We start from the raw sequence: 24,929 nt of genomic DNA on the forward strand, positions 1-24,929 counted from the left end.
TTGACCGACAGACTTTTTCTTTCGGATATGTGTGGTTGCACTCCTAACCCCGCTTACCGCAGAGTAAGCCCCATTCAAAAGGCCAGCACTTACACCCAGCAACACGGTTAGAGCAATAGACAGGTGCAAATCCTCATAGTATGGAACTCAGATTCACAGGGTTGTTGTGGAGATAGATGTATATCCCCACCTTACGCTGCTTGCCAGGAAAAGGTGGGAAACAAAGAATCCCCAAACTCAGAAGCAAATTTCACTCATTTTAAGGGCGCGTGCGTCCCTGTTAAGCCTTTTTAAAAAGGGAAAAGGCTACAAGCATTTGCAGTGCATGTCTTTAAGCAGTTTAATGGGGTGGGGGATCTATACGTAGCGCAAAACGGATCGGGCTGCTAGGATCTCAGGTGCAGCGTTGCGCGTGTTTACTCGGGACTTTTCCTTCCCACCGAACAAGCGTCCAGAGGCCAGTGCGCCACCTCCCAAGTTTGCGCGCGGCCGCCAGCGCGCACACGGGCTTGCAGCCGGCCGATTCCCTGCGCACCAAGAGGATCGCGGGCAGAGGCAGGCGGGCGTCCCTCCTCCGAGCTGGGCGTCAGCTGCCCGCAGCCGGCGCAAGGCCCCGTCTGGCCGGCCGGGCCGGGAAGCGAGGGGGCCGGGCGTCGTCGGAGCGCGCCAAGCGCCGCCCCTCGGCTCCGCCAAGCGCCGCAGCTGGCTGGCTGGTTGGTTGGCTGGGCCATGGTGGAGCAAGCCGACGACGCGCCGCTGCTCTTCTGGGCCGAGGGCCCGGCCGTCTCCCTCCCGGAGCCCGGCGGCTGGGGGGGCTCCTGTTCTGGCGTCAAGGGGGAGGCAGCCGCCGGCGGTGGCGGCGGCCCCGGCGGGCGCCTCCAGGAGCAGGAAGGAGCCGAGCAGGTGGAGGAGGACCAGATCTTGGCCGTGTTCGTGGTCACCTTCGATCCCCGCACGGGTAAGGGCTGCTTGCAGCGGAATCGCTTAGGGATGCCCTCGCCGGATCTCCCTCCCCCCTCCCCCATGGAGGGGGAAGGGACTCGGATTCGCACCCAGTCCCCCTCCCCCCGCAGCCTGGGTTGCGCGTGGTGGTGGGTGCCTTTACAGCAGCAAGACCTCAACAGGAGCTTGTGTGTGTGTGGTTTCTCCCCCTTAGGGTTGCTTTCTGGCAGAACCGAGTTCCTCTGACCATGCACAAAGGGCGCTCCCCTCGCCCTCCTTTAAGCTGCAGTTGCACTTCGGCATACACCTTCCCAGGAAGGAAACCAACCGGTAGGTTGGCATTAGAGATGTGTCACCTCTTTTCCTACTACCTTGTGATGCCCAGAGAGATTCCTAAGATATCAGCCATGAATTCTTGGGCAGGGAAGGTGACTTGCACCTGTTTGCTTTTCCACCAGGCTTTTCCTAATGGAAAACTTAATAGTGTCTCCACCCTCTGTGAGTCATGGATGCCCTTTGTGGCAGCCACCTCAGTGGTAGCTGATGATGCCCGTTGAGGGTGAAAGGTCTGATTGGTTGTAAGCAGACAAGGCAGGCAGGTGGGGCCTGGCTGAGGGCAAACTGAGGCTAGTGGGACAGTGCCATGTTTGCCCCAATTGCATAGCATCCCCCTCCCACACAGGTATCCCTCGGAAGACATCTCCAGATGATGGAAGGAGATAGAGTCATACGCTGTCTACCCACTGCATTCAGAGAGGCCCCTGTTAGAAGCAGTAGGGCCTACACCATTGACCCTTGGCCTCTCAAACTGCAACTTCAGGGTACCACTCCAGGGACTTGGCCCAAAGCATTTGGATGCCTGGTGTGAAAAATACACATGGTCCCCCCTTCCCCACTGGTGCATCCGTGAACATGGGGCATGATTCTCTGGGACATATTCCAGTGGAAATGTCATTGAATTGCACAAGTGCACAGATGTGCTTGTTCTGGTGGAGCTGTCCCAAGAGGACTTCCTAGTACCCTTAGATGCCCAGGTTGGTCTGTCCGTCTCTGCTGCTCTTAATGGCAGACATGAAGGGATTTCTCTCTCTCCATCTCCTGTAATACTTGAGTGTGGGATTACCCAATTACATTGATGGGTGTTGATTGTGGATGGACAGAAAGTGTGTACCGCTTTTCACTACGTATCTTAACCTGCAACCAGGGTAGCCAGATATTGGTGGACTACAGCTCCCATCATCCACAGCCATTGGCCATGCTGCTTGGGACTGATGGGATTTGTAGTCCAGCATCATCCAGAAGCACTGCAGTGCCTTACACAATGCGCTGCCACAGAATGTAGCAATGGGCTGTGGGCTTGTTTAGGTAGCTTTTGGGGAGGATCAAACAAATTCACGGAGGAAGATGGGTCTTACCAGCCATTACGGCTAAACGGAGCCATACTGTTCTGAGGCAATATGCCACAGACTACCAGTTTCTGGAGACCAAATAACAAGGGAGGGCTGTTGCCTTCAAGCCCTGCTTGTGGGCTTCCCAAAGGTGTCTTATTGGCCACTCTGGGAAGCGGAATGATGGACTAGATGGGCCTTGGGTCAGACCCCATTGAATTCTCACCTGCAAAGTTGGAGATATGTTTTCTGTTATGTTCTGTATGAATGTTACCAATTAGGAGTAGTTGGAAGGATGTTCCTCTTAAGCAGATATAGTATGAAACCTGTTAGAGGTCACCAGCGTGCTTGCAAAGCCCTTCCCTGTAACCAGAAGGGTCCTTTCCCTTCCACTGAAATGGGTGAATTCTGTTGTTGCCCATTGGAAAGGTTGTGGGGTGCCAGCAATCGTTTATCCGGTTTGCAAATGGCGTCAGAAAGCTCCCAAATGCTATTGATCCTGGACGTCCTGCTCTTTAACTCCAACTATACAAGGATTGTTTGTGGTTACTTGGCTGGTAGGGAGAAAAATACTCTGCACATACTTAAAGGCATTGCAGCATATTCCTTTGCTTTTGAACATTAACAGGAAGAATTAAGCCCAGCCTTGCTTTTATAAGGATAAGCAAAACTGAGTACCATTTTCACTGTGAAGTTTCTGCAGCGTGAATCTTTTTGGAGTGGCTCAATATTTCCTCATTTCTTGTGTTGTGTCCTTTACCTACATCCTGTTGCATGAATATGTGGCAGGTTTTCAACAGTTTAAACAAGTTCTTTGGAAATATATGCAAATTGTGTGGGTTTTGTTTTTTAAAATTGTTTCCTGCTTTTTCACTGGAGGTTACTGAAGGCAACTAACAACAATAATGCAATGAAATATATTAAAAATAGATAATAGCTGTGAAATACACCATTAAAAAACAAGACAGGTAAAAAAAATCAGTCATTTAAAAAAACTAGTGAAAACCAATTTCAATATATTCACAAGCCAGCTTGTAGGCCAAAAGCCTGTTTAAGTAAAAAAAACGTTTTGTCTAAATAAAAAAGATAACATCATAGCTGCTGCAAGATAGGGTGACAGCTGCCAGCTTGTCTTTAAAAGAGGATTAGATAAAACTCATGGGCGATAAGTCTATCAGTGTCTACCAGCCAGGTTGGTCATGTTATGGGAGGCAGTATGAATACCAGTTTCTGGAAACCTCAGGTGGGGAGACTGCAGTTGCACTCAGCTTCTGCTTGCAAGAATCCTAGGGGCATCTGCCAGGTGAAAACTGTGATAAGCTTTTGGCCCTCTCTAACATGGCGACGGGGTGAGCTCCCATTGCTCGGTCCCTGCTCCTGCCAACCTAGCAGTTCAAAAGCACATCAAAGTGCAAGTAGATAAATAGGTACCGCTCCAGCGGGAAGGTAAACGGCATTTCCGTGCGCTGCTCTGGTTCGCCAGAAGCGGCTTAGTCATGCTGGCCACATGACCTGGAAGCTGTACACTGGCTCCCTCGGCCAGTAAAGCGAGATGAGCGCCGCAACCCCAGAGTCGGCCACGACTGGACCTTATGGTCAGGGGTCCCTTTACCTTTAACATGGCTCTTATGCTCTTATTTAGCCTTTTTAGGCCTTCCTAAAATGACCAGGGTATCCTACAATTCTGCTTGTATGGAATAAATTCCTATTGAACATGAGCGAAAATGCTAAAGAATTGGGCAGTGTGGCAGCTGATTCTTTATGCAGGCTAACCTGTAGCATTGACCGATGCCACGCTCGCCTTCAACAAGTTCGTTCAAGTAGCTTATATCTTATTTGGTCCTAATTCAGGTATTGATGGCTCACCTCTCTGCCCACGCTCAGCCAAGGCAGTTTACATGCATGCATCCAGTTCTGTCTTAGCCACTTGAGTTGGCCTTGCTTGAGAGACTGTGGAGTGGCTTCTTGCTTTTGTGATGCTCAATAATTAATGCTTCGCTTGAAGAGCACTTAACTTCAAGGGTTCTTTAAATGCCTTGCAAATTCCTGAGCCATGTGGTGCAAAATCTGCTGGGTTGATTATGAAACCTGTAATGAAAAGGTTGTGGATAGGTGTGTGATGGCGTGTTAGATCGTCCTTGGGATGTTACTTCTGGTGGTGTCTGCATGGCTGCTATGTTTGGGGCGGGTTGAGGAAAGAAGTACTTGCAAAAGGAGCATGGTGGTCTCTAATCCTACTGTTTGGTGAGGCTGCCTTTTCTTTCCCTCTGTGTTGGAAGTGCTTGGAGGGTGACTTCAGACTTCATATGCGTTCGGTGGTATGAATCTGTGCGTTGAACTCATTAAGAGATTTCTATACCTTTACCAAAAATGATCTCTGATTTCAAAGATAATATTGAAAAAACATAATGCTTAATAAACAGAAACATTGAAGCAGTTACTGTAAATTACATAATCAACAATATCATAACAATGACTTAATCCACCACCCTCTAAAAGTCCAGCAAAAGAACTGGGTTTTTACCTGGCACCTAAGGTTGGGACAAAGTGTACTTCATTGGGGAGGTTGTTCTATAGGTTTAGGGCCACCACCAAAAGGGCTCTTCCTTTTCTAAGGAAGCAGACATAAATGCACTATTATCAGAGTCTACATATTTTGGCTTGGCTTTCTAGATAGTCATAGCTGGTGGTTGCCACTGGCCCCTTCCCCTCTCTGTTCTGGGAAACGGAGTGATGTGTCTGTTATGGTCACATTGTCCTTAGCTAGGGACAACATCTGGGATCCTTGGGCATCTTGGCCCGGCCTGCGCTTGATATCTGCCCCAGGCCCCTGTTCCCCAGCACTTCTTATTTTCCCCCTCCCCAGTTTGGTCCTCCCAAGCAGTGCCTGGTAGCTGAATCTAGCCACCATTTTAATTTCCCACAGCGTATTGGGGAAGGCTTGCAGCTTAGTGACAGAACACCTGCCTTGCATCCTGAAGGCTCTAGGTTCAGTTACTGGCATCTCCAGGTAAGGGCTGGGAGTATGTCCTGTCTGAAACCTTGGAGAGCTGCTGCAAGTCATTGTAGGCAGCAATGGACCAATGGTCTGATCTTAGTACAATCCTACCTTGGATTCTGAATGCCTTGCGAGTTGAATGTTTTGGCTCCCGAATGCCGCAAACCCGGAAGTGAGTGTTCCAGTTTGCAAACCTTCTTTGGAACCCGAACATCTGTTTTTGGAAGCCACACTTTGGTTTCCGAACGTTTTGAAAGTCGAACAGACTTCCGGAACGGATTCTGTTTGACTTCCGGGGTACCACTGTATAAGGCATCTTCCCATGTCACTATATTTTCCTGCAGCTTTGCCTACATCTTTTTGTCCCCTCTGTTGCCTCCCCTGAGTTTTGGCAGCAAGTCTGTCCCTCAGATGTCTTCGAAGAAATGGTGGAGTCATCTGTTGGTCATTTATGAATGTAGACAGGCTCGCTGACAGTACCAGCCTCAACCAGACTAAAGTGAGGAGTGGGGTTTTTTTGTTTTTGTTTTTAGCACTAGTGAAAAATTCAAATTACAGTTTATGGATTTATGTCTACTTGCACAAACAGTCGAGCCGCAGTGCTGTCCAAATCTTCAAATATAAATGCATTTAAAAGTACAAGGAAGTTATAGCAAGATGTCATTTCTAGATATTAAAAAATAAAATGATTAATGACGAAACGATAGCTTAAATATCACACAGGGTAGGATAGCAGTTTTAAATAGAAACACCATGCACTGTTTTCTCACATCCCTTCATGTGACAAAGTTCTTTTGCCTCTTCTTCTGTGGAAGGAAGTGAATGACAACATCAACAGACTTTCTCTCCCCCTCCCCTTTCACCTTACCAGTTACGTTCTTTGCGAATGTTGAGGAATGGGAGGAAGTAAATTCTGGATTGCCTCGCTAATATTTCCCTGACCACAAATTTGCAGTTCTAACCTTGGGGCTCTTCAAGTTCTGCTTTTGGGCTCAATTGAAAGTCTTCCTTATGTCAGAATTAGTCACTTTGTGGAGGACTTTCCTTATCCCCCGCAAACACGCGCTATCAGTTAACATCAGCGGCTACTATTCACAATGTCCGTGGCCACATTCGCAGCGAACATTTCCTGGAGTGGTTTGGCACTCAGTCCTTTGCAGAGAACTCTGAGAACACTGCAGCTCTGTCAGGGGGATAGGGGTCCCCTAGTAACTCTCAGCACCCGTCACAAGCGACAGCTCCTAGGATTATTCGAGGGAAGCCATGGCTGCTTAAAGTGTGTAACTGTACGGTATGAGCGTGTCAGAGGCAGCACAAATACCAGTTACAGGTGAACTGCAGTAGGAGGGGACTATTGTGCTCCTGTTCAAGATCCAGACCTCTTCCCTTAGGGTAGAACTTGCAGTGATACCCAAATTCCCGCTGTTTAAACTGCCTTGTTTAGTCATGGGAAGCGTTTTTCTTTCCCCATAGTGTCAGTGCTCTTATGAGTACGGTATGGAATGCACTTGTGCCAGGGTTGTGGGCAGGGTGGATAAAAATCAATGATTAATAATAATAATAATAATTGGATTTTTTAAAATTTAAATCAATTTTTTTAATTTAAATTGGATTTTTAAAATAAAATGCTTTTGAAGGAAAAATCTTTCTAAAGATAGTTTTCTGTTTAAGTTACATTATAGTCCAAACTCTATTCATCAGGAAATAAGGATTTGTTTTAAGTTTTTCATGTGTGCTAAAACTCCGTCTAAGTTTTTTTAAAAAAACAAACAAAAACATGGATACATATGCTATAATGTTATTGCTTTAGTTAAATAAATTGTTTAGCTAAACTAAACTAAACTAAACTAAAATTGTTAGTTAAATTGTTTAAATTGTTATTAAGGAAATGATTGTTTTCTCCTTCCAATGAAGTACAGCAGAAAAGTTGTCCAAATATCAACAGTTCACTTATTAAACCTCAAAACAATTTCATAATTATCTCTCTATGTATTTGTATAACCAAATCAGTCATTTTTTATATAACTGTATTATTCCAAAAACGAAACCTTCCTCTGGTTGTAAATATTAAGATTATACCAGCAAGAATGAGTCTTTTTGTAAAAAAGAAATGAAAAAAAGATTTAAATCAAGTCTTACTGACTAGTGATTTAAATCAAATCCAACCTGGTTGTGGGAGTAATTTATGGGTGCATCTCCTCAGTGATGCGCATGCCATTCCATTTTATAAATACTGTTGTTTTGGCTTTATCGTTGTGTGTGCATTCCGCAGAACGCAAGAGAGAAGTAGAAGCTGAAACAGGGAAGGGGAAAAGTTTAACTGGGAACTCGTCTGCACTTTACATTTAAATTGGTATGAAACCACTTGTGGGAAACCAAGGGTCAAGACTGTTTAAAGGGGCATGAGAAGGCTTCAGATGTATAGTGCAGGTGTGACCTAGATATTTGCTGTTTGTGGGAAGAGTGCAGAAGCACCTCTCTTCCCTGCCCAGAAGAAAAAACTATGCAATGACCCCTGTCCTTTCTTTACCTGAGTCCACTGTTAGACAGAATGAAGCAGTCGCCTCAGGTGGTTGATTCTGGAAGTTATGAAAGGGCAGCAAATTGTTCACTATTGAATTTATTATTACAGTGGTACCTTGGGTTAAGAACTTAATTCATTCTGGAGGTCTGTTCTTAACCTGAAACTGTTCTTAACCTGAAGACCACTTTAGCTAATGGGGCCTCCCGCTGCTGCCGTGCTGCCAGAGCACGATTTCTGTTCTCATCCTGAAGCAAAGTTCTTAACCTGAGGTACTATTTCTGGGTTAGCGGAGTCTGTAACCTGAAGCGTATGTAACCTGAAGCATATGTAACCCGAGGTACCACTGTATTGTATTTTCACTGCCAGGGGAGAAATGGGAGAGGCGTTTGTGGACTTTTCTGCTTGCGGTGCCAAAACGTTTTGATTGGCTTTGTGTGCTGTGCGCTTTGACTGGAAGCAGGGCACCATTCACTGCTTGGACTTGGGTTGCAAAATGTTTTGGGTTGGTTCCGTCTGGGTCAGCTTCAGCCGATATTGGACTGTGGCTTGGCCAGATGTGGGGCGTCTGGAGAACCTTATTAGACCCATGTCCTCAAGTTCCCTCCTGCAGATTGATGCTTTGCTGTCACTGACACCAGGTATTGGATGACTGCATGGAGCAGCTATAAAAACAGAAAAAGACCAAGGGATTCATCAGCCTCCCATCACTGTGGTTTCCTTTCCAGTGCTGCCATGTGCAGGCCTGGAGAATAATGCATAATAGCCAAGCCTCTCTACCTTCAAATCTCTATGGTAGGATACCATCTATTGCTGCACTGCTTGGCTGACATATGCCATTGAACATGCAATAAGAACATAAGAGCTTGCTGGATCAGGCCAGAGTCCATCCAGTCCAGCATCCTTCTCTCACAGTAGCCAACCTATGGGAAACCAGCAAGCACGGCCTGAGTACAAGGGCACTTTCCTCTCCTATGGTTTCCAGCAACTATTGTTTCATTGGGTTTGTGACTCCTGGACTCAGGGTTTGGGTGAAAACTTGTTTTGAGGAGCAGTCCTGTTCTGTCACAAAGGCAATAGATTATTTCAGACACATCCCAAGTTTGAGTCCTGAGGAGTCTCACGCCCAACCTCCTCTCCCTTTTCTCTCTTAAGGCTATCCTGGTTTGCAGGCGTGTGAAACCATGGTTTGCCTGTTTGGACAAAAACCAGGAAACTATGAATTGCAAGAAACCCAAATACAACGTGATTAATCTCTAGACATGAGGGGAGTATGATGCCCGTTCATGTGATGTCCAAACTATATTTTGGCTTTATGTCAGAACAGCCCAGGGTTACTTATCCTGTCTCAGTGAAGGTGATGGGGAAACTGCCAGAAGATCATTTTTAATAATTTAGCTTTTATGAACTGGGTTCAAATGTGGGAGCGAGGGTGTGGGTTCAGTGATTCCCCCCCCCAAATGACCAAAAAACCCAAGTACCCCCATTCATGTTTCAAACAGCTGCGTCCTCCTCAAAGCAAACAAAACTAATGACTTACGAGGCTTCTAATTAAAGCACTGAGCTTGCTTGACACAGCACACGTCTTCCTACTTGGCATGTTATATATCACACACACACACATTTGGTGTGACTTGGTGGGAGAATGCCTTTCCCAGAGGAGGCTGACCATCTGTTCGGAGCCATTAGCCAAACTTACCTGCGTCTGCCAGGCAAGGGCTTGCCTCAGCACCTTGCTCCATGAGCGTGAAATGGGTGACGTGGCAAGAAAAATGTGCGTCTGGGTGAGTAGGTGGGGAGAGATACAAATCAGTTGGGCAAGACAAAGAACAAACAAAGGAGTGACTTCATGTGAGCCTGCCGGGCCGGGGGGGGGGGGGTGAGAGCAGGAAAGGGACAAATGTTTCCCAAGTATTGGACACACTATTTTTCAGGATTTGGGAGGGGGGAGAAAGGGTCTACCCAGCACTTCCTGAGCTTTAATGCCCAGGCTGCTTGTTTGTTCTCTTGATTGCATTTATGAGAACTGGAATTTCTGCTGGATTGTCTGTAAATTTGGTTCTTTTATTATTTTGGTTTATTGGGGTGCTGTGGGGGTGTCGGTATGCATCTTTTAATGTTGTGTTGTGTACCGCCTTGGGAGCCTTCGGGTTGAGAGGAGGAATACAAATTGAAACAAGAGAATACAGTGGTGCCTCGCTAGACGAAATTAATCCATTCCGCGAGTCTCTTCGTCTTGTGGTTTTTTTCGTCTTGCGAAGCACGGCTATTAGTGGCTTAGCGGCTATTAACGGCTTAGCGGCTATTAACGGCTTAGCGGCTTTAGGAAAAAGGAAACAAACTCGCAAGAACAAAATTAATTTGTTCCGCGAGTTGCTTCGTCTTGCGATTTTTTCGTCTTGCGGAGCGCGGACTCCCCGGGTATTAACGGTTTTACGAAAAAGGAAGCAAACTCGCAAGACGTTTTCGTCTTGCGAAGCAAGCCCATAGGGAAATTCGTCTTGCGAAGCACCTCAAAAAACGGAAAACTCTTTCGTCTAGCGAGTTTTTCGTCTTGCGAGGCATTCGTCTTGCGGGGCACCACTGTAAGTGGTTTATACATTTGGTCACCCAGTTCCAAATCCAGTTGTCTTCACCTGTTGAACTGGTGCAGTTAAAGCACCAGTTTTGAACAGTTTACTATACCACTTCGTCTCTCATCCCTGCCCCCCGCCCCAGCCGCAAGGAAAACCCACACCTCTAATCAAGATCAGGTTTTCATTTATAGTTAAACAGAAAGGATGAGAGTGCCAGAACTTGAACCCATAGCAGGCAGAGATGCAGCTAAGTGGTTTAACAAGTTGCCACCACAGCCCTGTTTAGCGTCAGTATTCTTCCTTCCTACCTCCCCATCCTGTTCCTTGTGTTTGTTCTGCTTAAGACAAACACAAATTTGGAGGCGAGATAACGCTCCAGGCAGCTGAGCATTTCATCCTGGCAAACAAGCTCTTCTCTCTGCTTTCCCACACCCAGCTGTTCATCTCCAAAGCTTTCGGAAAACTGGTGCAACTCCCAGCGATACAGTGTCAGGGAAGCTCACTGGAGAACCTAGGGTCATTCGTTGCCTCTCAGCCTAACCTACCTTGCAGAGCCATGTTACAAACTCAGATATATAAGCTAATTCCCAAATGCCACCTTAAACACTAATTAATGTCACTACAAGGGAATGTCGATACGATACGATACGATACGATACGATAATCTTTATTGTCATTGTCCGATACAGAACAACGAAATTGAAAAATAAATAAATCTACATAAGATATTCAAAACCAACAAGCCTGCCATCCCTAGATAGCCTAGTCTAGTCTAGGCAACTCTCTCTGTTTTGCAATGAATTATATTTATTTATTTATTTATTTATTATTAATAATTTCATTTCTATATCGCTTTATGTTTTAAAGAAAAAACCTCAAAGCAGTTTACAGCACATTCAGAAATCAAATAAAGCAATCCGGAATAAAACAAATTCAAGCTTCCAGGAAAATATTTCGGATCCTTCTCTAAGTGACATTTTGCCTTCCCCAAATCTATTTACCTACTTAATTTATAGAGCTGCCGCATAGCAGAAGTACCCTAGGAAGGCAGTGTGGTGTAGTGGTTAAATTGTCGGACTAGGACATGGGAGATCAGGGTTCAAATCCCCACTCGGGCTCACTGGGTGACCTTGGGCCAGTCACAGCCTCTTTACCAGGGTTGCTGGAGGGATTAACTGAGGAGGGGGGTGAACCATGTGCTCCTTGGAGAAAAAGGTGAGATATAAATGCAATAAATAAGCCCTTCTGCTTACCTGCTTAAGAAAGATATGGGGCGGGGGGGGGGGACAGCCAGATGGAGATGTTAGCCACCAACCTAGGATCCAGAGATCTCAACTTGGTCGCAATTGGACCTGCGCCAGTCACAAAACTTGCCTGGCCCCTGGCTAATTTCTAACACTGTTGTGGGGATTAAACAAGGTGGAGAGAACTTGAGCTCCTTGAAGGAGAAGGTGGGATATCAAGGTAATAAATAAATCAATAAACTCCCATTATTCCTGACCTATTTGCCAATGCTGACAGGGACTGATGGGAGTTGGACTCCAGTAGTGTCTGGAAGGCCACGGGTTCCCCATCCCTGAATTATCAGATGTTCTTCAGTGTATTTTGTGGTAAAAGGAGGAATGAGAAGGAGGCCGCTTGCTTGAGGTGGGGCACAGCTTCTCAAGTGAAGTAGTTAGGTACCAGAATGAAAAATGATGCATGTTAAACAGGCAGCTCTTGGGAGAAAGAGAATGTGGTTTCTGTAATAATAATTTTCTGCTACCTACTAAGTTAAGATGGCTGAATGTATGAAGCTTTGCTTTCCGTGAAGCAAATAATATTGCTTAACTAGGCCCAGGGCTTACTCAGGCTCCTGAAGGAACATGATAGGCAACGCTTGATTTCAGCAGCTAAATATAATTTTATTGATCAGTGTTTGCGCATGCAATGAGAAATTTCTATATAAAACACAACCCAATTGGCAACGACATAATAGCGAGGCTATTGACATCTTTGTGGGCTTGATAGCTTTTCCAGTGTTCCAGGATCCCAGTGGATACAGGGTTGGTTTTTTTTTTTAGGGCAGAGGATTGGAACAGGGAAAATAAAGCTGTTACTTTTGGGGGCCTAGAATCTAAGCTTGTCATTTCTGCCCATCTGAGATAAACAGCCTGCAATCATCAGCTAAAATTTACAACGGTTGCAGTGGGTGCTTTTCAAGTATTTTCCCCACTCTTTGCTATGCTGGTCGTGTTTCACCTTGAAAAGTATTGAGTGTGGCAGCGTCTATTTTGAGGATCAGCCTTCGCAGTCTCTCTTGGAGAAAAAAATGCTGTGTTTTTGGTGGAGCTAGGTTTCGTAAGAGGCAACCTTCGACCAACGTCACCCTTGTGACTAAGTTCACCCAGGTGGCGGTGTGGTGTGGAAAGCCAGTCTGATACCATGGTTAAGAGCAGGCATAGGCAAACTCGGCCCTCTGGATATTTTGGGACTACAACTCCCATCATCCCTAGCTAACAGGACCAGAGGTCAGGGATAATGGGAGTTGTAGTCCCCAAACATCTGGAGGGCCAAGTTTGCCTATGCCTGGTTAAGAGTGTCAAATCATGACCATGGAGACCTAGGTTCTAATCCCAACTCGGGTGTGATGGACAGGTTGGATGCTGAGGAGTGGTGGGAGGCAATAGTTGGGGAACCCCCAAGGGAAGAAGACTCAGAGCCTGGGGAGTGGTGGTGGGACGACGATCAGTGGGCAGAGGGAGAAGAGGGAGCAGACTGGGAAGAGAAGGTGTCAGAGGCTGAAGAGGTAACAGGACTTAGTGAGCAGGAAGAGGCTGTGGCAGAGAGCAGTCCAGAAGCAGAGGCAGAAGCAGAGGCTGGAGATAAGGTGGGCCAAGAGCCAGAGCTGGTGAGGAATCACAGGTGTCTCCCTCTCCTGCTGCAGCTAGCACCCTCCTTTCCCCCTTCGTCTCCCAGAACCAAAAGAGGCATGAAAAGGGTTGAGAAGTTAGCTTCACGCAGGCACAGTTTCAGATTGCATGGGGTAAAACCCTGGAGGAGAGGGGACTTAGGCAGCTGTGGGGAGGCAGGGGGCTGCAGTTTCCTCAACTGCTTTACGGGGGCAAGACTGACCAGAGATGAGTTGCTGTGCTCATTAGGCTTGGCACTCCTGTGCAGACCCTGTTTTTTGCTAAGAAAGAGTCAACTCCAACTTGCTCCGTGTGATTTACTGGTGGCTGGCTCCTGTCATCAGACATGGAGGTCACTGGGTGACCTTGGGCCGAATTACTTTCTCAGCCTAACCTACCTCCCTGGGTGGTTGTGAGGATGACATGAGCTCCTCCGATGAAGGGCTGGATAACTGTGTAATCAATAAAGATAACTAAAAGGACAAGGCCAAAAGGAAAGGGGACAAGGCGCAGGAGAGGCACAGATTTTAAGGAGGGACTATAACTCAAGAGGACTGAGCAGAGACAGGTTTTCCATGTGGAAGATCCATGGCATCTCCAGTTTAAAAGGATCAAGTCAAAAATCTTATCTTTGCTTCAGCCCCTTGAGAGTTTTGGCCTATCAGAGATAACACTACAGTGGTGCCCCGCAAGACAAACGCCTCGAAAGACGGAAAACCCGCTAGACAAAAGGGTTTTCCGTTTTGGAGGCACTTCGCAAAACAAATTTCCCTATGGGCTTGCTTCGCAAGACGAAAATGTCTTGCGAGTTCCTGCGGGTTTTTCCCCCCTCCCCCCCTTTTCCTAAGCCGCTAAGCCGCTTATCAGCTGATCCGCCGATAAGCTGCTTAACAGCTGATCGCTAAAAGCCGCAAAACTGCTAATAGCGCTAATCCGCTAAGCTGTCAATGGTCTTGCTTCGCAAGACGAAAAAACTGCTATACGAAGAGCCTCACGGAACGGATTAATTTCGTCTTGCGAGGCACCACTGTATTGCACTAGATGGATTTATATAAACAGTTTAACCCCACTTTTCAGCTGACAAAGGGCTCCTAAAGTGCCTTTCAAATATCTCTATTAAATCAGCTCCTGCCCTCAGACTTGCAGTCTAAAAGACACAACACAAGAGGAAAAGGGATTGGGCAGGAGGAGGGGGGAAAGCGAGCTCAGGCATTATATCTTAGTTACAGAGTGCTTGTAAAGACCACCAGCAATGGAAAACTGTTCAAGGAGAGAAGGAGGCAAAAACTGTCCCTCTTTCAGCTGAGCTGATGGAGTGGCCCTGCTTCCCGTCTCTTTTTCTGCTATGTAATAATCATAATCATTTATTTATACCCTGCCCATCTGGCTGGGTTTCCCCAGCCACTCTGCTTGGATCTGAGAGGTTGGTGTGGGACTCTTGAGTTGAGGAGCAGTTTGCCATTCGTAGCCTCTTCTTCCTCCCCATGGCTAGCAGAATTAGTGACCTGGCATTGACCATTGTAGGCACGTCTGCATAATACGTTCTGGCCAATTGCCTTGCTGTTTGTGTCCAGGTGTGTGTTCACGCTGCGTTCTCCCCTCTCCTCCACAGGTAACATGGTTGAGTGGTGTTTGCCGCAAGACATTGACCTGGAAGGCGTCGAGTTCAAATCCATGGCCAGCGGGTCCCATAAAGTTCAGTCGGATTTCATGTGAGTGTACAAAACGTCCCCAGGGTCCTGCCTGTGCTGTTCAATTGTGCGTATCCTGCCATTGTCCAGAAAGCACACGGCACAGACTGCCCCTGATGAAATGGACAAGGCGGTTACCATTGTAGACTAACAGGGTATATTCGTTATATAGTCATTTATTTGTTGAATTCATACCCTGCCCTTACTCCCCTGTTTGAGTGCATATAGCAAGGGCTTTTGGGCGACGGGGGGGGGGGGGAAGGTTTGCCCTGTGCACAGATATACCCTTCACCCCCACCGGTGCCCTGGTTAATGCAGATGGAGTTATCCATTGGAGGCAGCCCTTTAGTCGTGAGCAGAGCCAGAGCTGATGATGGGGAGAGCCCAGAGACTAAACGTTCTGGATTAACTAGCCCAGCATAAAGACTGCCCTCCTTCAACTCTCATCATGGTGCTCTCAAATTAGAACCCTTATGGTTTTGATCTATGGGCTACTTTTAAAATGAGGATGCATTTTAAATTGCATTTTAACCTGTATTTTAAATTGTTTCCCCCACCCCCTAGTATGTTTTTACTGTAATTTTACCGGTGTTATCTGCCCTGAGCCTGGCTCTGTCCCGGGAGGGCAGGGTATGTATGTATGTATGTATGAATGAATGAATGAATGAATGAATAAATAAATAAATAAATATTTCCTAGTCCTGGGCAGGTCTACTCTGAAGTAAGGCCAACTTGGTTTCGTGGAGTAACTCTCGGAGAACTAGGCAGAGAGATTTATTTTCTTTTAGCACAATGGACCAATCCAGCTGCTGTTCTGGAAAGCAAGCAAATGCGATTTGCGTCCAAATTCAGTGCGTCCTTAGTGCACACACATGCGTATCTGGAAAAATCATAGAATTGTAGAGTTGGGAGAAACTATGAGGGTTATCTAGTCGAACCCCCTGCAATCCAGGAAGCACTATGTCTCCATCCTGCTTTTTCTGCCTGCCTCCCCCACCCAATTTGCCTATTTTATTCCCATTCCATCTTCCTTTCCAGTTACTTCCGGAAAGGCCTTTGCTTCGGCTTGGCCTGTTTCGCCAACATGCCTGTGGAGAGCGAGTTAGAGCGTGGCGCTCGGATGAAGTCTGTGGGGATTCTTTCTCCTTCCTACACCCTGCTGTATAGATACATGCACTTCCTGGAGAACCAGGTCAGGTACGTTATTAGAAAAAAAGGGAGAATGGGAGGGAGGTTATTACTGGACCATAAAGTGGTTCGGGAGAAATGTTTAGTTTGTGCTGGAATACCGTGGTGGCTTTTCTGGGATGGTTTCAGATGTGACTTGGATGACCCGCTTTGCCAAGTCATTTTCCAGCGGAGACGTGTAGAAGTCAGACCACCTCTGTTGTCTTTTAGGCACTTGTTGAAGACTCTTCCCTTTCTAACAAGCCTCCCAAGTGAATGTTGTTGGTATATGTACTGAGCATGAAACAAATTACAGTGGTACCTCGGGTTAAGTACTTAATTCGTTCCGGAGGTCTGTTCTTAACCTGAAACTGTTCTTAACCTGAAGCACCACTTTAGCTAATGGGGCCTCCTGCTGTTGCCGTGCCACCGGAGCATGATTTCTGTTCTCATCCTGAAGCAAAGTTCTTAACCTGAAGCACGATTTCTGGGTTAGCGGAGTCTGTAACCTGAAGCGTATGTAACCTGAGGTACCACTGTATATATATGTAATTGTAGTTTTAATGGTTTTATGCACAATGCCTTTTTTGCTTTTATAAATGCAGTCGTTTTGACTGTTTTTATGTTTGCGATTGTTTGCAACGCGCTCTTGTTTCATTGCAAACCACCGCAAGGTGCCTCGTAGGAAGCAATTCGTAAGTGAAATACATAACGGCACTGAAAAGACGCATGCATGGAGGCTGGATGCTACTGTTTAGGCCACCTGGTGCTTAAGCTTGGAAGCTGTGCTGCACCAGGAGCCATGTGGGAGGGTGCTGTTTCACTCAGGTCCTGCCTTTTTGGCTTCCCATAGGCATCTGGTTGCTCCCTGTGCGAACAGCAGGTTCATCCTGCGTTCTTATAGGAAAGGAATCATGTGACCACCAAAGAGCAAGAAATGGCAAGAGGGACCAGCAGGTGCCACTGATGCAAAACTGATAGCGTTGGCTTGCAAATGGAGGGTTGTTCTCTGGTTACCCTTTGTGACTTGCTTTTCTGCTTGCCTTACAGACATCAGCTGGAGATGCCAGGGCATTACTCTCACCTGGAGGCATTTTATGACGACAAGAAAGGTGTCCTCCCTGCTGGCACTCTTGTTTCCCAGCAAACCGTCCACTGGCTGCCTTCCATCCACAGATACATGTACCCAGAGATGAAGGTGAGAAATAGGCTGCAGTTATTGAGCTTCGCATGAAGGCAGAGCGTGCCAGTGATCCACACTGGTCAGATGCCACGAAGTAGCTTTAGCTAGCGGCCAAGATGGATCTCTGGAGGCCTCTTGCATTCTGTGACAGTAGGGCATGAAACTTAATTTTTTTGCAAATTTCTTCATTGTGAGGGGCCTTTAAAAATGTTTTTCGATGTTAGTAATTCAAAGCTGACATTATGTTTGTGACTGGGCACATTTAGCTTGGTAAGTCTTATGTTTGTTGAAGAAGCACATAAACTGCTTTTGGAAAACCGAATAATTTTAGTTTTGCCTTATGAAGATGTCATGTACTGCTAAATAAATAATAATAATTATTAATATATAAAACTGTAAGTACTTGGCAATCATCTTTTAATGAATTCTCTGGCATTTTGCACATATTTTACTTACCAAGCAAAACCAAATTATATTAATTAATTTATTTTTTGTTTCTTTTTTTTTGTAAAATATATATTAAGATTCACAATCAAACAAATCAAAAAAGAGCAACAGTCAAATACAACACAAAACAACAAAAATCCAACAAAAACAGCAAAGATAAAACAGAATTTAAAAAAGAACAAAAAACAGAGAGAGAATAAAAATCTTATTTTTTGCTTATTGTCTTTATAACCCTCTTTCCTGACTTCCTCACATCTCCCTTTTCTGTGTTCCCCTTTACACAATCAAATTCAGCAATTCCTCACCCTCTTTCCAATCTTATTCAATATTATACCTTTCAACACATTATGTCTTCGATTTTTCTTTCCTTATAAATTCATTTGTCACATGTTCTTTGTACCTTAATCCCCTATATCATTTGTTTAGTTTCGACATAATTTTACTCTGGTCTTTTCACCCTTTTTTCTTAAAACATTCTTGCATGTTTCTTTTAGCTATGTCCCTAATGCCTTGTTATCTTTATATCCAACATCATTTTAACATTCAAACATTTTACAATGTTTTTGGAGGTATTCTTTAAACTTCTTCCAGTCCTCTTCCACCGACTCTTCTCCCAGGTCAAATTATATTAATTTAACCAAAATATCTTGAATTCCCAAGTCAGGTTACAACTTTTTAGCAGCTCTCATTTTGGAATTTGGAAAGTTGGGAAATTCAGTGCACTCTTATCACCCAGTTTACTGCTCTATTGCACAACCAGGAGTAGAGCAGGTGTTCTACAGAAAAGTGTTTTTATTTGTTTGTTTGTTCCATTTTTATCCACCTCCATCTCCTCCTCCAAAGAGTTCAGGGTGACGTACATGTATCTTCTCCACCTTCCCCAATGTACCCTCACAACCTTGTGCGTTAGGATAAGCTTGAGAGAGAGGGTGTTGGCCCAAGGTTGCAAAGTGAGCTGTGTGGCTCTTTGCTTCTGTTTGTCTGAAAGGATAGAAGTTTCTGGACATTCGAAGCTCCAAGGTACTTCTCCTCCCCTTTCTCGGATCTGTTGTTTGTTGTTATGAGTCATCACCTCAGCAGCAAAAATGGGAGCCATCTTGTTTCTGTTTTGTTGCTAACTCCCTGCCCCCCCCCTTTTTTATCTGGCTGTAGATCACACACCCTGCAGGCTGTATGTCTCAGTTCATTAAGTTCTTTGGCGAGCAGATCCTGACTCTCTGGAAGTTCGCCTTGCTTCGGAAACGCATTTTGATATTTTCCCCGCCTCCTGTCGGTGTGGTCTGCTATAGAGGTACGTAGAAAATGGGAGATATGGTCCGTGTTATCAAATCACGCACGGTGAAAGTTTCTCCCCTCTGCTGTTTGTTTGCTTGAAATGTTTCTTTCTAAACGCCTACACCAACAGATTCCAAAGCGGTGTATGAAACTGTGAATAAAACGTAATCCACACAAGATAATTGCTGCAGGTTTGAGACAGCAAATGCAAAACTACAAAATGCAGCGAGAGAAGATAAATGCCTGCAGTCAGAACAAAACAGGGCAGCATTTCAAACAATCTGAACGCTAATCTGCAGATTGTCACATCTGACAACCTATTCACCCCTCTGGTTTCAGATAGTACATGGTAGGCCAGGACACAAATTTCCACCGCCTTCTAGAGGCTATGCTGGCTCATTTACCCAGAGCAAAAGCTTCCTGAGAGGCTTAGTTTGGTCAGAACAGAGTATATAATTCCAGAGTTAACAATAAATGCATTACTACTAAATTACTAAATACATGAGCTGCCACAGCTACTAGAGGGCCATGAAAATTTGTGTCCTGGGCTTTTTAGTTAGCACCCATGTGCTGTCTGAAACCATTGGTTCCCGGATGTGAATTTTTTTCCAGCTCTCCTAACCCTAGTTAGGGCTTTTTTTACGTTTTACAGTGCAACCCTTTGCCCATTCAGCAGTAAGTCGCATTGAGTTCAGTGGGACTTACTGCCAGGTAAGTGGGTATAAGATTGTTGCCTTATTGTGACACCTCTTGGTTGAGTTTTGGATATAATGGCCAGGGGGGAACCAAGCACATGTTCTGTGCTCCGTAGGTGAGAAAGTGGAGCTGTTCATTCATCATATAAATCTTAGCTGAGTCCTTGATCTTAGTTGGTACTCTGCGTCTAGTGGAAAGGAACTTCTTACTGATAACTCATAAATTGTTTCATATAAAGAACTCTCCTGTTTTTAAAAACCAACGGGAGTTTTTTTTTTTTTTAAAAAAAATGAAAGATTTGATGATAAGACCAAAATAGCATTTGGATTTTTTTGTGCCTGTTTGCTCATGAGGGCAGCTGTTTCGGAAACGATGAGTGCCTCCACATGGCTGTTTGTTTGCAGACTTGGTGTTGCTTGTGCCTGCAAGGTTTGCATCCACACAACTTTGTCCTCATCAAAATGCCATCCTACACACACACACACACACACACACCCCAAAGTTTTAATCCAGATGTACAGTTTCTGCCGAAAATCCAGTGGGTTACAAATAAATAAAAAGGAAATAGTGAATCTGCATTAAAGGCAAGGGAATAGGGATATGGGGTAGCATTTTGATGAAGACAATGCCATGTAGGCGCACTGCCTTCTCTCTGCCCTTGTCTGCAGTTTATTGCTGCTGCTGCCTTGCCAATGTCTCCTTGCCTGGAATCGGTGGGACTGTTCCCGAGTCCAAGCCTTTCTTTTACGTCAACGTGGCTGACATTGAAATGCTGGAGACGGAAGTGTCGTATGTGGCCTGTAAGTATGAAGCATCCCATGCAATGGGTGGGGGGGACAGTCCTCCAGGCCCCTCTAGCCTAGCCCTCAGTACTCTTCCTGAGGCCACGCCCCTTCCTGGACCTGGTCTGCACCCTCCGCTACCACTTTGCCTGGCTGGAACAGGCACCTTAACTGTGACATTGAGTCTTGCTTGCCTGAATGAATGATGGAGAGAAGAGCGTGCGTGCATAGGACCCTCTGGCTTTTGTGTGCTTGAAAGGCAGCCTGCTGTACAACAGTAGTAAGACCCACACCCATTACTGCACCCACTTTTCCTTCTGGCCCTGCCAACCATTGGAATGTGGCCCCCAGAAGATTTCCCATGATGCAGTACAGCCGAGGCTGAAAAAGGTTCCTCACACCTTTTCTATAGGCACATGTTTGTTTGCTTGCTTTGTCACCCTGAGATTCTCCAGCTCTGCTTGTGCAAGGGTTTGGGCTGAAGTCAAGAAGAAACTGTTACATACATCATCACCACCATCATCATTATTAATAATTAATAATTAATAATTAATAATTAATAATTAATGCTATATTATTCATCTGTAGATCTCAGGGCAGTTCACAACATAAAATTACAAAATTTAAAATACAAAAATTGTAATAAAAGTAAGAACAATAACAAACCAAGAATCCCCCCTCCCACAACACATTTAAAATCAATGTCAATCAGCCAAAGGCTTGGTTGAAGAGGAATGTTTTCACCTGGCACCTAAGGTGTACAGTGGTACCTCAAGTTAAGAACCTAATTCGTTCTGGAGGTCCATTCTTAACCTGAAACTGTTCTTAACCTGAGGTACCATTTTAGCTAATGGGGCCTCCCGTTGCCACCGCGCAATTTCTGTTCTCATCCTGAAGCAAGGTTATTAACCTGAGGTACTGTTTCTGGGTTAGTGGAGTCTGTAACCTGAAGCGTCTGTAACCCGAGGTACCACTGTATAATGAAGGTTCCAGCCGAACCTCCCGGGGGGAGCATTCCATCAATGGGGAGCCACTGCAGAGACGGCCTGGTCTCGTGTTGCTACCCTCCAGCCCCCTCGTGGAGCCTTGCCTTAACAGTGGGTACCTAAGGGATCATGGGCAGCATTTTCTAGGACTGTGCTGTTTCATTGTGTGTGTAGGAGGCTGCATGTGGGGATGCTTTGTGGCAGAGTGGCATACAAATAAACTGATGGTTATGAATACCGATTTCACTAACGTAGACTGGGCCCAACCCGTTCTCTTCCTCTGTTTCCGGCAGGCACAACGGAGAAAATCTTTGAGGAGAAGCGGGATCTGTACGACGTCTATGTGGATAACCAGAATGTGAAGACCCATCACGAGCATCTGCAGCCGCTCCTGAAAATTAACAGCGCCGACAAAGAAAAGTACCGGAGGCTTAATGATCAGAGGTAGCAGCAGCAGAAGCTTTCCCAGGTGTATTATCCCCATGGCTTAAGTGTGGGGGCATTGTTTCCGGATTATTCCCAACTTCTGAGCACCTCATCTGGACTCCAGAGCATATGTGGCCTTGGAGGTCTCTGGGATGACTGGTCTTAAGACCAGAAACGTGAAAATTAATTATAAAAAAATGCACCAAGTGTCAAAATTAAATAGGGTGCTTTCCTGAACTTAGACTTCCCTAGCTGTAGACTTCCACCAAATACTCATCTGTTTGCTGTAGTTCAGTGATGGAGAACCTTCATCAGCTTGAGGGCCAAATTTCCTCATGCACAACCTTCAGGGGGCAGTGTGAGGTAATGGGCTAGAGATAAAAGTGGGTGGAGCCACAGGATTAGGGGGTGGTGGTGGTCCTGGAAGAGTCCTGAACACCAGGCAGAGAGGCCCAGAGGGCTGCATTTTGCACCCAGGCCTAAGGTCCCCCACTTCTGCTGTGTAGCCTTGGTCATCTTGAGGCAAGTTGGGATGTAGGGAAAGAGATGGTTGGTCTCCTAGGTATACAAGGCTCTCAAGCTCTTCAGATCTTTGTAGATCAATGGCATCACTTGGAATTGCCTTTGGAAGTCTCTAGAGGAGTCATTCGAGAGGCAGCAGTTCTGATGTGACAGTTGTGTTTCTCTGTCATTCAGACAGATGCTGATGTACTCCCAGGAAGTGGACGGAGACTGCAGTTCTTGTGAAGAGGACCTTTTTATCCTGTGAGTTGTTCATGTGGGGTTCTTCAGAGCAGGGGTGGGCAGTAGGTGGCACGGCATTTACTGGTAGTGATACATGGGAGATGTGTGGCAGATCACCAATGGTTTGGGGCTCCCAGTTGTTTAGCACTAGTGGCAACAAAAGGGCAGCAGCACCCCGTTTTCCCCAAGCCATACTGTTTTTCTGTGGGTGGGAGGACTGTAAGGCCTATGGAATTCTGGAACTCAAAACAAAATTCCAGGGCTCAAAATCCTCTCGTTCTGTTTTTGCAGTACTTTCCTATTGGTGGTTCTGGCAGTCCTAGTAAAAAATAGAGCCTGAAGGTCTGCATATCTCTCCTTTTTTCATTTTTTCGTTATTTTTAAAAAAGTAATATTTTATTAAAACTTCTCCTAATACATTGCAATAAAAAACCCCCCACAAATCTAAACCGAAACAAAGAGAAAAGAAGGCTGGGGGTAGTATATCAAAGAGGGGTGCTGGATCTGCTTTGGGCTTCTCACACATCTCCATTTTGCATTATCTCTGAAGGTTCTTCATGGAGCAGAACAACCGGATATTCCAGACGCTGATGGAGGTGTCAGCCAGCCAGGACAAGACCTTGACAGCTGACCACGCCCGAGGAATGGGCTTGGACCCCCAAGGCGACCGTAGCTTCCTCATGGACCTACTGGAAGTCTATGGCATTGATGTCATGCTGGTCATTGATAACCCTTGTTGTACATAAAGCAGAGAGCAGGAGACGGAGAACACAACAAGTGCGAGAGGACGGCAGCCACTTGTTGCCAAGACTATTGGAAGCACCAGGGCAGCCTTGCGGGAACTCACCACAGCTTGAATCGTGAAGGATTGCCTTTTATTTATGAGAACCCTCTACAGAAAGTGTTATTTATATTCACACACACACACACACATACACACTTTTAATTATCGCTCTTGGAGATAACTTAAGTTGTGGCTTCTCTCTTCCAGTACAGACTGTGCATCATACTGCCCCTCATTGTGTTCTGTAAAACTGATAGTCTGCTTCCTTCCTTCCCTTCCTGCCTGCCTGCTCTTAAACAACCCAGCACATGCTGTTGTAAGAGCCTAAATTTGGGTGGGTGGGGAAAGCACTTTACTCTCTTGGGGACCAATGTGATTTTTTAAAAAAAATAATAATAACACTGCTTTGAGCCTTCGTGATTTGCGTAGTTGACCTTCCCCATCAGATTTCCTTTGTGTTCTCTCACAGTCCTATCCCAGTGGTCCTCCAGGTGTTGCCTGATTCTCATCCTCCATCGCTCCCTGACCATTGGGCCATTGCCGGCTGCAGTACAGCCTTACCTGGAGGGCCCCAGCCAATGAGCCGCTTTATGCAAAAGATACTTGAATTCTACCTGTATGTTGTGAAAGGGTTAGGCTTTCGTTGGGACAGGTTTTAGGGGGTCAACATTTTCTCCCGTGTCCAGTCATTCAAAAGGAAAAGTCCTTCCCTTCCCTTGATTGAATGATAGGAACGATCTGTTGTTATTGCTTTTTTGACCAGCTTTGTTTAGAAGATCCCACTTGTGAGGAATATCCTCTTGCTAGTCCCTGCTGAGTCACGGCATTTGCCTCCTTGTTCAAAGTCTAGGTCCAACACCAAGTGACCCCTCTCTCTGCCCCCGCCATCTGCAAGCCAGAGCAGCTGGCAATGGCGTTTGTACGGAGCCCCTGGTCGTCTCACAGACTATTGACCCGTACACCACTAATCCACTGCCACCAACCAGGTCCTCCCCGGTAAATCACTTAGTCTCAGTTGGGTTCTCAAGTTAACAACGAAGATTGTAATTTATTGCAAACACACATAAACTTTAAATGCATTCAAAACACTGTTACCCTTTACCCTTTTAGTCTTATTTTATCCTATCTCTAACTCTTCTACCTCCCCTCACACAAGAACCAACTGCACTAACTGTCTCTCTATTTCCATCTGTCTTCCAACTGCTTTTTCCCAACTGTCTAAACCTCTGGCTAAGCCTTTTAAAAACAGGTAGACTCCGCCCCTCTGGCTTTTCTATTGGTCTACCTATTAACCCTTTCTCTCCCCCTGTACAGACATTTCCAAAAGAACGGGCAAACGCCACACTGACCTTGTCCCTTGCTCTCAGATGTGCTTTGCAGAATCTGCCGGCACAGTCTGCATCTTTAGCAGTGCACATCTCAGCCTTAGTCT

At 45.8% G+C, this 24,929-nt stretch overlaps 2 protein-coding genes across 7 annotated transcripts in view; one reads left to right on the forward strand and one right to left on the reverse strand.

Annotated features, from left to right (window-relative positions):
- WEE2 (WEE2 oocyte meiosis inhibiting kinase) overlaps positions 1-9,569 on the reverse strand; it is a gene marked incomplete at its 5' end in the record, with an annotated part of 28,946 nt that extends 19,377 nt beyond the window's left edge. The window contains one exon of one of the 6 annotated variants that reach the window (XM_081878918.1): positions 9,549-9,569. Coding sequence is in view for 1 of the 6 variants with exons in the window: in XM_081878910.1 (XP_081735036.1) it covers positions 536-731 (196 nt within the window). Of the gene's footprint in view, positions 1-93; positions 732-9,548 lie in introns of those variants that run through there. The other 5 variants (XM_081878910.1, XM_081878914.1, XM_081878915.1 and 2 more) reach the window with 5 other exon arrangements.
- DENND11 (DENN domain containing 11) lies at positions 730-24,591 on the forward strand (the record flags this gene model as incomplete). The annotated part of the gene is made up of 9 exons (XM_081878966.1): positions 730-958; positions 14,929-15,028; positions 16,046-16,204; positions 17,225-17,372; positions 18,957-19,095; positions 20,444-20,575; positions 21,837-21,987; positions 22,666-22,734; positions 23,264-24,591. The coding sequence occupies 9 exons, from the start codon at positions 730-732 to the stop codon at positions 23,457-23,459; spliced, it is 1,323 nt and encodes a 440-aa protein (XP_081735092.1). The 3' UTR covers positions 23,460-24,591.
- Positions 24,592-24,929: the final 338 nt, after the last annotated feature.

Source organism: Podarcis erhardii (genome assembly GCF_964252035.2).
Source record: "Podarcis erhardii genome assembly, chromosome: 10".
NCBI lineage: Eukaryota > Metazoa > Chordata > Lepidosauria > Squamata > Lacertidae > Podarcis > Podarcis erhardii.